The sequence below is a fragment of the Rousettus aegyptiacus genome, unplaced genomic scaffold (genome assembly GCF_014176215.1).
Source record: "Rousettus aegyptiacus isolate mRouAeg1 unplaced genomic scaffold, mRouAeg1.p scaffold_m13_p_4, whole genome shotgun sequence".
In the NCBI taxonomy this organism is placed as follows: Eukaryota; Metazoa; Chordata; class Mammalia; order Chiroptera; family Pteropodidae; genus Rousettus; species Rousettus aegyptiacus.
Window position 1 is genome coordinate 60,011,680 of NW_023416307.1, and position 14,985 is coordinate 60,026,664.

Here is a 14,985-nt window from a genome sequence, read left to right on the forward strand (position 1 = left end):
AACCTTGCTTTAACCAATCAGCAAATGCCCAGTGTAACTTTTTTTCCTGTTCACTCGTCTTTAAAATCCCTCTTGTTTTGTACAACGCTTTGGAGTCCCTTTCTATCTGCCAGATTAGATGCTGCCTGATTCATGAACCATTAAAACACAGCCTACTAGATCAGTACCTTGCCTGTGGAAAACTTCCTAACAGACTTCTCTCCTTGGCCTGTATATCTTCTCCATATGTGTTCACATGGCCTTCCCTCTGTGTGTGTCTATGCCTTAATCTCCTCTTTGTGTAAGGACAACAGTCATACTGAATTAGAGCCTACCCATACAACCTCATTTTTACCTTAATCACCTCTTTAAAGGCCCTATCTCTCACCAGGTCACACTCTGTGGTATGCAGGAGGAGTTACAATTTCAACATATGAATTTTTAGGGTACATAAGTCAAGCTATAACAGTGAGTTTTTTCCTCCTTGTGCATTCGCTGACATAACTCAGTGGGACTCAGTGGCTGATGGGCTGGTCTAGAGGGTCCAAAATGGCTTCAATCATATGTCTGGTCCTTCGGTGAGGATGTCTGGACAACTGAGCTCAGCTGTGCCTGTTGACTGGAAAGTCTTCCCATGTCCTCTCCATCCAGGCTGTCTTGGGGTAATTAGATATTTTACATGGTGGCTGGTGCTCCCAAGAGAGCTGGGCATGACCTTTTAACACCTAGCCTCGAAAGTCACATGTCATCACCTCCATCATGATATACTGATCGAAGCAGTCACAAATCTGCTCATATTCAAGGAGAGAGAATACGGACCCCCGTCTCTCAATGGAAGGTATCTCAAAGAATTTCCAGCCATTTTGTAAACTGCCACAGTTGTTTACAGTTCAGCCATATTATCCACAAACTTTCATCTTGACCCCAATGAAAAGAGCTAGATAAACGCTACAGTTACTCTCAGCTCTCTGGGTTCCTCTCTGTTTCTTGAAGACTGGGAGAGGCAGCTCAGGTTTATAAGAACCAAATGGTCCCTTTCAGGCCTTGATCTGCCATTTGACCTCATTAATCTTTCAGGTTCTTTCCTAGTGGTTCAAACACTAGGATCTATGGATCCTTCTTCACTAACTTGGCTGCTGTGTCTGATCATAGGAAGTCCTGACTTCCCACAGTCTCCATCCCGCCCCCACCTCTTCATCATGATCTCTTTTGTTTTCCTTTCTGAGTTGTTTTATTGGGCTCAGACCTCTCACTCCTGTACCAGAGAGCTACCATTTCGTATCTCGCATGCCACTTGCTCTTCTCTCATCTTAGCCCCTTTTTTTTTATAGTAAAAATTAGAATTTGGGCATGTCTGCACTACATGGCACAGGCCTGCCAGAAACCTATTTGCTGGAGAGACTGAAAAGCCCAAGAAGGAAGTGTCCCTAACAGAAGACAGAGCACACTGACAGTCTGACTGAGAAATAGAGCCTTGCTTCTCAGAATCTCTGCTCCTGTCAGAATGACACATGTCAGCTGGGTTCATCCTATCTCTCAGCCTCTAGAGACAATCTGGATTCTGGGTCCTGGTGAGAGACAGGGCTTTAAATAAAAACTGAAAGATCTATTCCTCTCCCTACTTCAAGACCTCCTTGTAACTGATTTTATCACTAAGAAAGGGGGTTTTTCTTCCCCTTTTCCGTAGAGAAGGGGTTCCACAGTATCGTGTGTGATGCTGTTTTCACTGGCATAAAGAACCCATGTGAACGCCATGGGAATTCCAAGAAATAACTAGGAGATGATGTTTCAGGGGCAGGAAGCCTACACCAATAGTTTGGGCTCTAGGGAGTGCGATTTGAATAATTAAATTAATTAGCACCCATTCATTTCTACAGAGGAGACCTGAAAAAATTAAGCAAGAAGAGAAAATTTATCTTTTTGCTCCTCCTTGCTTTGCTCCCCTTTTCCATCCCTTGGGGCATGGTCTCTTCTGGCCCAGTGGTATTTCCTTGAGTGTTACCAGCAAGCTCCTTCCATGGGGCAAACTAGGGAGCTCTGAGTTCTTATACAGATCCTGCCACTTCTAAGTCTTGTAAGCTCGTGCACTAGGAGTTGTCTAAATTAAGTTTCTTCATCTCTAAATTGTGAGTTACGCCACCTGCTCATTAACCTCAAAGGGCTATTTTAAGAATCAAATTTTCTAAATGACTTAAAATGAATGGAATCACTACATAAATTAAGTATTCTAAGTATCCCATGTCTCTGAAGATCTCCTTTATAACTTCAAAGGGCATGGAACGATTTTAACAGCAACTTCTAGACTTCATCTCCGCCTATGCATACGCCTCCTCACCACATTGTAGACCTTTTGAATGTAGGGATAGTGTCTTATGCATATTCACATTCCCTAATGCACCACTGCATAGCTTAGCAAACCACTGGGGATTAATAAATCATTAATAACAAACTTAATTTTAAAATCTCTTTATCTTATTCTTTCTCATCATGAGTCATCTCTTAAATTCATAACAAGTCACCTTATTTCTTTTCTAGATTAAGGCATAGTACTAATGAATGATTAATTAAGTTTCACCATCACCTCTGTGGGACTATGGGACTGAGGCTGTGTCTTCTCCCAGTGACTGCCTTTTACTATCTGGGTTTGTGAGTAGGAATCACACTTTCCTTGCTCCTGCACACAAAAGAGCTTCTGCAAGGTTTAGGAAGAGGGCTGTTAATTTGACGTCTGCAGATCTGTATATTTGGATGCTGCTGGCTACCAGGCAGTCCAAGCTGATTTATGATTGTCTGAGTCTTCAGAGTGACAATGTCAAGTGTGGTCTGGCTATCCTCGACGGTGATAACAGTGCTTAGGAAGTGAGCACATGTTGAGTGTTATCATTTTTCTTTCATAGGTAAAAGTTCTCTTCTTCCCTGAACTCAGCTAAAACTAAAAATAGTGTCCTTCCCAGCTCTCATTTTAAGAGGTCTGCTGTTACAGCAGTGACTCATTCTTTCCCTCTCCTGGCAGATATCAGAGAAGTATTGGGGAGGGAGGAGGTGTCAGGGTTGCTCTCATTTAGATGGTCTTAAAAAAAAATCCTTACCTCTGATCAAAGCGCTCAAGTTAAAACAGGAGCTCCCTGAAAGTTTAGTTTAAACAAATTAAATGTCTGGCTATACAGGTCTTAAAAAAAAAAAAAAAAAAAAAAAAAAAAGATCTTAGGCTCCTTCTTAGATGCGTAGTACCATGGAAAGAAAATGACAGAAAGGCCCTGGTTGAACCCAATAACTCTGCTCTAGTTATGACCAGGCATCCCAGACTCATTTGCATAGGTGAGTCATTATGGATGAGTCTTGACCATGCATTCCTCATTTGCATAGGACTAGGAGTCCCAGGTTGTCAGTGACACGCTAACTGGATATTAATCTACTGCTTCCATCCTGACAACTCCCTTCAGGCCTGTACAACTGATGATGTGGGGAAAACTCTACCTGGCTGACCAAAGACACCGAACTCACCATGTTCAAAATTGAACTCAACATTTCCACCGCCAAATCTACTCATTCCTTTGTGCTTTCTATCTAAGTTGGTGGCACCCTATCCGCACTGTCATTCAAGTTAAGAACCTTGAAGTTATTCTTAATACCTACTTTTTCTTTACCACCACTTCCAACATCTATATACAAAGTCCTTAAACTTTGGGGAACTTTTCCTACTTCTACATCTCCAATATCCCTGCCCAAACAGAAGCTTTCATCATCTCTAACTTGGAATACTACAGCTGCCTCTCATGAGCTCTTGGAATGGTCCACCTAAAACTTAAATTTGAACCTGTTGTTATTCCATTAAGTCTTGTCTATAGTTCCCCTAAGTCTACAAAATAGAGTGCAAAGAGTTTTAATAATAGTGTTTCATCTGGTACGCAAGATCCTCCAAACATAGGCCCTGCCAACATCTTTAGTCTTATCTCTTCATTCACTCTTATACTTTATACATTTGTCACCACAAATTGATCATTGTTTTTCCTTTGGTATTTGGCTGGAGTAAGCCAGGTATTATCAAAAAGATTTTATGTTCTATTTAGGTTACTCTTTTCCTGGTCTTTTGACTAGAGGGAAAAGAATTTGGGGTAGAAACTTTTTTGGGGGGGGGTGGCTTTGCATGTTAGGCATTCTAGATTGAAAGCTTCTCCAGGACCCTTCAGTTTGGGATACACTTGGGGCAAAAGGAAAACCCAGGGAACTCACCATTGTGTTGGTCTCCAAGTCCTGAGGTTCGAGGAAGTACGTCTTTTTCCTTCTACCTTTCAGAGTCTTTCTGTGTTTGTTACATTGTGTGTAGGATTTTTTTTTAGTTGTAAGAGTGAGGACTACAGAGAAATGCAACTATGCCAGAACCAAAGTCTATCAACTAAGTTTTAATGAATGAATCAAAGAGATTTCTTGAAAAATACTTAGTGACTAGGCCAGCTGGGTATTTCGATGGATGTATACTCTTTTATTATGGAGAATATGGAAGAGGGAGAGAGGGGGTTCTCCAGAGAAGCCTTGCTCTGGGTTTCTGGGATGTACTCTGAATATCAAAATGATAAAAAGTTATTCTCTATTTAACTCCTAGAGAGAAGTTTCAAACTGTGGGACACAAGAAAATCCTATAAGACTGAACACTGTCTTATGAAGTGTCTGGGGAGAGAGAGTGGACTATCTTAATAAGGCTAAGCAGAGAGCAGCATCATAGTAATCAGTCCTTCCTCTACTGAAGGTCAAAAAAACCCTGGGGCACCCCCAGATGAACTTTGTTAACTCCCTCTCAATGACAGGCAAATACATCTTCATAGGGACAATTGAAGTTCTCATATAGTAACAGCTGCACCTGTTCAGACACTACTGAAAGAGTCTTCAAGTTGGCAGCTTCGGGCAACAGTGTGGCGCAACATTTAATTGGACAAAAAAGCAAGAAGAAGCTATGGGCAAGGACTAGGACAGCCTGGAATAGGAAGGCATGGTTAGGGAGATCCTCCACTTAAACTTTAGTTTGGACTATATTTAAGATTCCTCCTTCCTCACTTTAGCCTATGTCCTATTGCTGGAAATGACTGGATGTCAAGAATGGAAATGGGAATCTTTAGTTAATGAGTTCTTAGAGATGGCATGATCATCCATATCTAGGCACTTAAAGACTGCCAAGACTGGACCAGACTTTTTGGCAAAGGACTTTGAAAGTTTCAAAGTTGGGAATTCTGAGATGCATTGAATTAAAATGGAACGCAGTGGTCCATCTGATATTTGCCTTTTAAATCCCAAGTTGGAGTTATAAATGCAATTATGGTTCTATGAATTTATGAATTCTGCTTCTGACAGCATTCTCTATCATTCCATTCCTATCCTGAGATTTATTAATTTTTCACACTTGGACTTATATGATCTATATCCTATGAAGTCTCACTGCAGACCGAGATAGCCTAAAAGTGGTATTGGTATGGGGGAAATTCATAGATCTGGATAATCTGATCTAGTCCCTGATTTTCCAGGTGAAGAAACTGAAGGGCAAAGTGAATTTCCCACAATAGTTCAACAAGTCAGTCCTATCTCAAATGTAGGCCTCCCCATTTTGAATTACCAAATACTCCTAGACCAAGAAGCAGTGAAGATTTCTGTTTCCAATTCATGAATCTTTTCAACAGGATACTACAGAATGAGACTTTGACATCTAACAACCTCTGAAGGATTTGCTGTTGGCCCTGTAATAGGAAACATGCCAAGAAATAAACATTTCTTTATTTATATATGAATAATTGAGGAGTCGAGCAATCTGTCAGTAAATGGTAGGCAAGTAGAACAGACAGAAAGCACATGGGAAACCTCCAGTCAGAAAGAATATTTTCTGAGAAAAACAGAAAGTCATCCTCCCTGCAGCAACCACCATGAGAAGGGACTTCAGAGTCCACTGGGCACCTGAGAGACAGGTGTGGAGCTGATCATAGCAGCTCCAGGGCCCAAAGGAAACTCCCACATGCAGAAAGGAGGAGGAGCGGGTCCTATAACTGACAGAGGTACCGATTCGCTTCAGCTTTGGAAGTGAACGGCTCCCTCATGAGGCTGAAACAGAGCTGTCTCACAAGAAACAGCTGCCAAAACAGGTAACTATCCTATATTGAGTTTGGTGGTGGTGGTGGGGGGGGGGTTGTTTTGTTGTTTTTTTGTGTTTTTTTTTTTTTTGTAGGCTTTATATTGTTTGAAGCAGTAAACTGTGGTGAAAGAGTTCTACATGGGCAGGTCATTCTCATCTTTGGTCCACACTTCTCTTAGTAGGTCAAAATGGTATAAGAGAAATCAAATTAGATAAGATGATATGAGATAAAGGTTGAAAGACTAGGAAAATACAAAGGAGAGTTTATTCCTAACATAGACGGTCAAGAAGAATCTGCATTTTTAGAGGAAATGACATTTTAGTTGGGCCTTGGACATTTAGAAAAGGACCAGAATGTTCGAGGCAGAAGCAAGGAGCAGGCAGAGAGGTGAAAACGGGCACACACTTGGGAGTCTGGAAAAGCTGAGTACTTCAAGAAGGTGGTTCCATAGGAAAACGAAACCGAGTTAATAAATTTCTAGAATCTGGCTGATGACCAAAGTGCCTGGGGAGATTTAGTGGTTTCTTTGTTTCCTTTTGCTTTAAACACAGTCTTAAGCTCCTATTGGGCTCCTCTCCCTTAGAATCCTGGGATGGGTGACAGTGGGGGGTAGGTGGGGTAGAGAGCAATCAAAAGACCACCAGCACTTAAAACTGTTTGAACTCACCTCGAAAACCATTTCAAGACCATTACCTTCTTTTGGACTTGCTTTTTTTTTTTTTTTTTTTTTTTTTTTTTTTTTTTTTTTTTTTTTATGAAGGCAGAAAATGTGCGAGCATTGAAATATGTCACCCATGTCAGTCTCTTTAAAAGTCACTACTTTGATTTTCATTTTCCTGCCTGCATGTCATGGGACGCTGTTGCTAAGATCCCAGGGCCTATCTGCTTTTTGGGTTTTTTTTTTCCTCTGTCTCCTTACAAAGCATTTAAAGGACCGGCTTCAGAGGCTTGCTGCAGTGGGAAGAATGGAACTTCTGCTGCCTCCAAGATATCTGTGGGATGTGACTGAAGGCAGAAGTGGCAATCGGGTGTGGAGGTTGGCAGCAGCAGGAGAGGAGTATCTGAGCAGGGCTGGGTGCCACCTACTTCTTCATTTCTCTGTCCTGTGCCTGATTCCTCTACTCCTCTCCTCTCAGCCATTAGCAGTGAAAAGAAGAGAGAAGGGCGCGGCTCCATAACAGAGCTCTAGATGTGCTCACACTGAAGTTACTCTTCTCTTCCTCCTCCGTGCCTTACCCACATTTATGGTAGACGGATCCCCTGTGGTGAGGGAAGATCTCTTTGACCTGAGAGTTTGGAGAGCGTAAATTTAGAGAAGTCTCTAGGTGCTTCAGCACAGATGAACCCATGAAGAACCTAGCATTGAGTGGAAAAGAAGTCCAAAGGCACCCTGCCATGTTAAGGGACCTCCCAGGTGGAAGTGACCCACTCCGGGTCTTCTCAGTGACAGAACTGGGATCCTTCCCTACTGTAGGCGGATGTAGGAACCAGATTCTAAGACATAGTGATGAAAGTATTCTATTTCTGCTAACTGGCAACAGAACAGATCTAGAGAATAAAACTCACTTTTCTAGAACAGGTGAAACACACATCTCACCAGCAGAAAGTTAACCATATGCAAATCCCTCCTAAAAGAAGTGGAGACCACAGAGACGTGGAGGTGATAGAGTAGCTGTGGTTCCAAGAAGCTAAATTTCCTGTGTGATCTTGTGGCTTGTAGGCAGAATGATCTTCACTTCTCTCAGGGTTTCTAGAAGATCCAGGGCTTGTGGGAACACAGCCTGGATTACTGTGCATATCCCGTACAAAGTGTTATTTAAAACTGAACAAACTACCCTTTAGAAAAGGGTAATATATGAACATCAATATCATATAATGTTTATGAATAAACATGTTTTCATGTATATGCATATATAAATGCAAATGTATAAAGCAGTCGAGAAATGATAAACATAAAGTTCACCTCTAGTAAACAACCTAGATACTTCCAGAAGTGGTATTAGGTTAATTGAATCAAGAAGACATACACAAGAGGTTTCTATACATTGGTAGAATTTTCTTTATTAAGCTGCATGGTAAGTATATGGGTAGTCATTCTATTATTGTCTATATGCTTGAAATGCAATATTTTTAGAACATTTGAATATAGTTATTAAGAAAGAATTTTTGAGATATAGTTTCATATAGAAATTCATTCATTTAAAGTGTACAATTCAACGGTTTTTCGTATATTCAGAGTTGGCTATCACTACAATCTAATTTTAGAAAGTATTACTCACCCCCAAAAGAAACCCCATATCCGTTAGCATTCAATCACTATCCCTTCCTATGCCCCCACCCTACATTCTGTCTCTATACATTTACTTGCTCTAGGCAATTAATATAGTTGGAATTATACAATAGCTTCTTTCACATAGCATGTTTTTAAGGTTCATCCATGTTATAGCAGATGTTAGTACATCACTCCTTGCAGCTGAATAACATTCCTCTGTATGGATATACCACATTTTGCTTATCCATTTATCAGTTGTTAGACATTTAGACTGTTTCTACTTTTTTTGCTGTTATGAATCATGATGTTATAAACACTCATGTACAGGTCTTTGTGTGGACATAATTTTAAATTTCTTTTGGGTGTCTATCTAGGAGTAAAATTTCTGAGGCTTAGAGTAGCTCCACGTTTAAATTTTTGAGGAACCACCAGACTGCTTTCCAAAATGGCTTTATCATTTTACATTCCCACCAGTGGTATGTGAGATTTCTTCACATTCTCAGCAGTACTTGTTATTGTCTTTTTAATTTTACTCATTCCAGAAGGTGTGAAGTGGTATCTCATTGTGGTTTTGATTTTCACTTCCCTAATGGCTAGTAACATTGGGCATCTTTTCATGTGCCATTGGCCATTAGTATATTCTTTATGGAGAAATATATATTCAAATCCTTTGCCTATTTTAATTGGGCTTCTTGTCTTTTGATTATTGAGTTGCAAGATTTATTTATGTATTCTGGACACAAATCCCTTTCCAAATGTATAATTTGCAAATCTTTACTCCTATTCTGAAGGCTTCCATTTCATTTTATCAGTGGTGTCTTTTGAAGCAAAAAAGTTTTTAATTTTAATGAAGCCCAATTTATCTATTTTTTCTTTTGTTGCTCATGCTTTTAGTGCTATCTCTAAGAAACCATTACCTAACCCAATATCACAGAAATTTACTCCTATATTTTCTTCTAAGAGCTTTATATCTAGTTCTTACATTTGGGTCTATGATCCATTTTGAGTTAATTTTTGTGTCTACTCTGAGGTAAGGATCAGAGTTCTTCCTTTTGAGTGTGGATTCAGTTATCCCAGCACCATTTGTTGAAATCATTCTTTCTCAGCAGAATCATTCTTTTTAACAAAAGAAGCTTTCTCTTTTTTCTGAAACTTTTTCTGGCACAGTCTTATTAGACTAGGACCCACCTTAACAACCTCATTTTAACTTGATCATCTGCAAAAACATTGTTTCCAAATACAGTCATATTTATAGGTACTGAAGGTTAGGATATCAACATCTTTGGGGAGGGTGTAATTCAACCCATAATAGTAAGTATGTATATCTTATAGAAATGTTGCTCTATTATATCATAAAAGCATGTACTATTAGAGACATAAGGTAAGGCCAATACCATGTGAATGCATGTGGAGTCTCCACTAAAGAAAGTAGATACCACACCAATCAGTCATCCTTAAGAGTAAAAGATGACAACAGAAAATGTGGTAGACAGGCCTGAGATGTGGTTGAGAAGGAAACTTCTTCCTGTATGAACCTTAACTTGAGCCTAAACTCTGGGGAACTGAGGCATGTTTGAGGTATTTCTGCCTAGTAGAGGATATCTTCCCTCTTCCTTAAAGGGGAAGAATGGGCTCTGAAAAAAAGGGAGTCCTATGGAGGCTCCAGGAGGACCTAATAGAAACTGGGGGCTCTAAGAACAGCCATAGTTCATATCCAGTTGTTAGTTATTCTCTGTGCGGAAGTTCCTATGTAATCTCCAGCCATCAGCAAAGTCTTGTTAAACTTTCAACCTGGTCTTATATTAGAGAAAAAGCCTGTGTTCATGCTTGGGCTATAGTGCTAAAGGGAGGCAGAGGAATGGTGGTGGACACTCTGCCCATGAGTATGTCCAAGGACCGAAAATTGCAGGTGACACTTTATACTCACAATGTTTAAGTCACCTGCAGTATCCCAGGCAAACACAGGAGCCCTTGTGAGAAACCCCCTGAGAACTCCCAGCTCATGCTCTGAGTATAGAATAGCTATTGATGTGACCTCATTTGTACCAACTTCCTGCTGAGCTATTCAGGTTACTTAAAAGCATTGCTACTGATAGGTCAAATGACTAAAAGTGTTAATCATTTTGGAAACTATATATGTATACATATATGTGAATGTGTGTGTGTGTGTACACACACACACATTCACATATATCCTTAAAACTATATATTGAAAGACAAATTCATTAAAGAAAAAATTAGACTTTTCCAAGAAGCAAAGCTAGTTCATTACGTAAGTGCTCACATTATCATGGTTATGATCCTGGTATATAGTAATTAGGCTCACATTATCATGGTTATGATCCTGGTATATAGTAATTAGACTTTCTTGAACTCTTAAAAGTGGATATGACTGAGACCAAGGACCACACTCAAAGAACCACTTCTGGAGAGAACTTTGTCTCAAATGTTTAGCCTTTTGAGATTAATGGGGACACCTGTCCCAAACAAGACAATCCAGTACCTATTCAGACTGGCTCCTACACAGCTGCCTAAGTTATGACCATCCACCACTGCTTCCCATCATAAAGAGAGTCCTGCTGTCCTGAAAACACAGCTGAGCTCCCTGCTTTGTTGAGAATACTGAATATACTGACTGCCAGTGAAACCTTTGTGTGAGAAAACTATCGGATTTTCCCCGGTGGTGTGCCTGCCCTGCCCTGTCTTTCATTCTCCATTCTCTCTCTCTCTCTCTCTCTCTCTCTCTCTCTCTCTCTCTCTCTCTCTCACACACACACACACACACACACACACACACACACACACAACGACCAAGCAGGTGATAGCAACAAAAATTCATACTAAACATTCTCAATTATTAAATAATAGAAGAATTTTTTACAACGGGAAAGCTAAAAGAGTATCGACTGTTGACCTCCTCTTCGACAATGTAGATGGAGGTTCTGGACAGTACAGAAGATGTAAAAAGAAAACAAAGTTTATGTTTTCACTAAAAGGCAACCTGCCAGGCCGTTTCACTGGGACACCAGCAATATCAGCATCTTTAGGTGTCTCCTCTTGAGCTGACCAGATTTTCAAAAAAGAACATTCCAAACAGCTGATAAGAAGAGCAAAGATGGGTGGAGATCCCACCACTCGGTGTCAATGACCATCAATCCTCTTCTTTCCACTGCTTCCCAGAACGTTGGAATTTGCTCTCCTTCTCTAGTTCCAAGATCCTCTCTTCATTTTAATAATCAACTCCGGCTTGAACAGAGGAGGGCAGTGGATCAGGGTCCTGCTCAAACCACTGTCACCATCCCCCTTCACACGATGGCCTCCCCTCCTCACCAGTTCCACAGGGACTTGTCACTGCTGGGGCCTCAATTTTTGAAGATTCTGCTATATAAATTGTGATACTTCCAATTGCTCCATTGCAGCACTGGACTAGAGCACCCTTGGACTGCTGAATAATGTTCCATTCTCTGAAGAAGCAGTTCGTCCATCCTCTTTCCTGGACTCTCTCCAGGTGTTTGCTATTGTGAACATTCTTGCACATATCTCCTGGGACCCATGTGGAAAATCTTTCTGGAAGAGACTTTTACGAGGCAAGGCCAAACTTTTCCAAAATGGTTTCACTGATGACAGAAACATCAGCAATGTGATAGAGATCCTGAATTTCCATGCCTTCTCCAACACTCCATACTTGGACTAGACTGATTTTAACACCTGGCCCCTGTGTATAGTTTGACGTGGGTTAGCGGGTAAAATAACAGCGATAAGTAGGGCTCGTTCTCTCCCCACACTCTGCATGACCAAATTTCTTGCGTGCATGTTTACATGCATTTTTGGAGGTTCTCCCTGACACAACTAGACTAAACTTACGAACACACGTGTGAACTTCCTTCCAGAGTAACTAAAAACTTAATTCCCAGATTATTTTAAAAGTAAAACTGAGGCCTCTGGGACTTGTAGTCCTGCGTGTGTTGGCTGAGCGCAGTGCTTTCTGGTATCTGTAGGCTCAGGCGCGATTTGCGCAGGCGGAAGGCGGAAGTCGAGCTGCGTGGACCTTTGTCTTGCTGGATTGCAGCCGCGTTCCAGGTAGCAGTGTCGGACGTGTCCGTGACCTTCACTTGTGAGGAGCGGAGGCAGCTAGACCAAGCCCAGAGAACCCTGTTCTGGAAAGTAACTCTGGACACCTGCAGACTCTTGTTCTCACTCAGGCGTGTGGTTCCCAAAACAGAGTTGATCTAACAGCCGATGCACAGGTAAGAGTCAAGGAAGGGAGGCCTTTGCTGAAGCACCTGTCCAGCTGACAAGTGAAACCCGAGACCAGCCAGCTTTGTCTTATGGAGCTTTGCTCCAGAGAACACTGACTCAGAGAGCCAGAATGTCCTTCTGGTTGTTGGAAATGCAGGAAGTGCATGTGAAGCCAGTTATGGCCCCCTACGAGGAGACACTCCTTAGGAAGATGAATGTTGAACAGAGTGGCTGTGGTACAAATGATAGCCTTCCCGCAAGGGTTTTACAGAAGCAAGACTCTAGAGGAGATGCATTCCCTGAATGTGACTCACAGATACCAAATAGAGACACCTCGGTTGGTGCAAGGAAGACCCTCCACAGATGCAAAGAATGCGGGAAAGTGTTTAAGAAGAATTGCCTCCTTGTTCGACATCAGCAGATTCACACTGGAGTGAGGCCTTACCAATGCCAGGAGTGTGGAAAAGCCTTTCGTGAAAAGATAGACTTTGTTCGGCACACAAGGATTCACACTGGGGAGAAGCCCTATAAGTGCATGGAGTGTGGGAAGGTCTTCAACCGCAAATCACACCTCACGTGCCACCAGCGGATTCACACTGGTGAGAAGCCCTATGAGTGCCATGAATGTGGAAAGAGCTTTAACTACCACTCTGTTTTTGTCCTGCATCATATGACCCACACTGGAGAAAAACCCTTTGGGTGTGAAGAATGTGGAAAAGCCTTTCACTACAACTCTTCCTTAACTCGACACATGAAGGTTCACACCGGAGAGAAGCCCTACAGGTGCAGTGAATGCGGAAAGACCTTCACCTACCACTCTGTGTTTTTCAGACATAGTATGACCCACGCTGCACAAAAGGCCTATGAATGTAAAGAATGTGGAAAAAGTTTTTGCTACAGCTATTCCCTCACTAGACACACACACAGTCACACTGGAGAGAAGCCCTATGAATGCAGTGAATGTGGAAAGACCTTTGCCTACTACTCCGCTTTTGTCCGGCATAGTAAGATCCACACGAAAGAAAAAACCTTTGAGAGCAAATAATGTGAGAAAGCCTTTTTGTGGTGGCGTTCCTCCCCTTGATACTTGAGGAATTGTGCTGGAGAGAAACACTCTGAAGACAGTAAACTTTGGAGAGCCTTCGGCTGCTGCTCATCCCCCACCAGCATTGGAGAGTTAATGATGGAGCGAAACTCTGTGAGTGTAAGATGGGTGGGAAGGCCTTTTGCATATGAGCCTACTTCAGTTAACATCAGAGAACTTATACTGGGAAAAGACGTTTTGAATATATTACCAAGAAAAATCTTTTGGCCACAGGAGATATCTTATCTGGTATCTGAGAATTCGTCCGGGAGAGAGAACTTTGGGTTATTGTGCACTTAGAAGAAACTTCAGCCACAGCTCTCTCCATAGGTTATGTCACTAAGCCATCTCAGGAATATTGTAAAAAGAATAAAGAAAAGGGTGCTGTACAAGAGAAAAAAAGAAATGCGTGCACAGCTTCTTTCACACTTCTCTGAAAGCCAAGCCTATGAAAATATGAATATGTTTCTCTATTTGGGGACATCTGAAAGGTAAAAGGGCCTTGTCTTTTTGTGTATATATATATATAATCTCACATGTATATATTCTATCTAATGACTGCAGAGTTGGACAGATGAGGACAACTGTATATAAAGATTTGTTGAAAGCACTCTTTGTTCCAAAACAGTGTCTGTAGTCTTGAGGAGCATAAGTCTTTGTGAGAAATATGCAGAATTAAGTCGCAAAATCCTGAAATTTGTAAGAAATTAGGTTATTAACAATACTGTCACATGAAATTATTTTAGATTTAAGGAGAGAAGGATTCACATGTGGATGGGCACGTTTTACTGCATCATTTAAGACTTAAAGACTTAAATTTTTTAAACTCTCTTTCTTCATGTGGTTGTGAACACTCAGCAGTCATTGTTTTATTGACTTCAATATGCTTGTTTGTTTTGCTTTGTTTTCTCAGGGACATGAGGTTGGTTGTGTAGCTGTGTGACTTTCCCAGTTGATCCTTAATTCTTTCCTCTGTGGCTTCTCAGTTTCTTTAGTCTCCTGTAGAGGGACTTCTTCATACCATATCAGTAGTTGCTTAGAGGATAAACTAGAACTAAAACAAACTAAAATACAGCTAATTTAAACTAATGGAAAACTTTCAAGAAAAAATTTTAAATTTTAAAAAATGAACACTGTATTAAAATGTAAAACCTGTTTTATATTTGACATGTTAATTCAGTTTCTAGAAATCTAGCTTAGAAAAATATTCTCACAAATGTGCAGAGATATGTGTATAAAAATAATCACTTCAATTTTGTTCTTCTGTATGAAACACTGAAAACAACCTAAATGTC

The 14,985-nt window shown here is 40.9% G+C and overlaps 1 protein-coding gene across 1 annotated transcript; it reads left to right on the plus strand.

Moving 5' to 3' along the window:
* Positions 1 to 12,453: 12,453 nt before the first annotated feature.
* Positions 12,454 to 14,779, plus strand: ZNF80 (zinc finger protein 80). Its single transcript, XM_016150661.2, has one exon. The coding sequence runs from the start codon at positions 12,737 to 12,739 to the stop codon at positions 13,649 to 13,651; it is 915 nt and encodes a 304-aa protein (XP_016006147.2). The 5' UTR covers positions 12,454 to 12,736; the 3' UTR covers positions 13,652 to 14,779.
* The last annotated feature ends 206 nt before the right edge of the window (positions 14,780 to 14,985 follow it).

What these genes read in the sequence shown, in the direction of transcription:
- ZNF80 (XM_016150661.2), top strand. Translation starts at nt 12,737, where the DNA reads ATGTCCTTCTGGTTGTTGGAAATGCAGGAAGTGCATGTGAAGCCAGTT.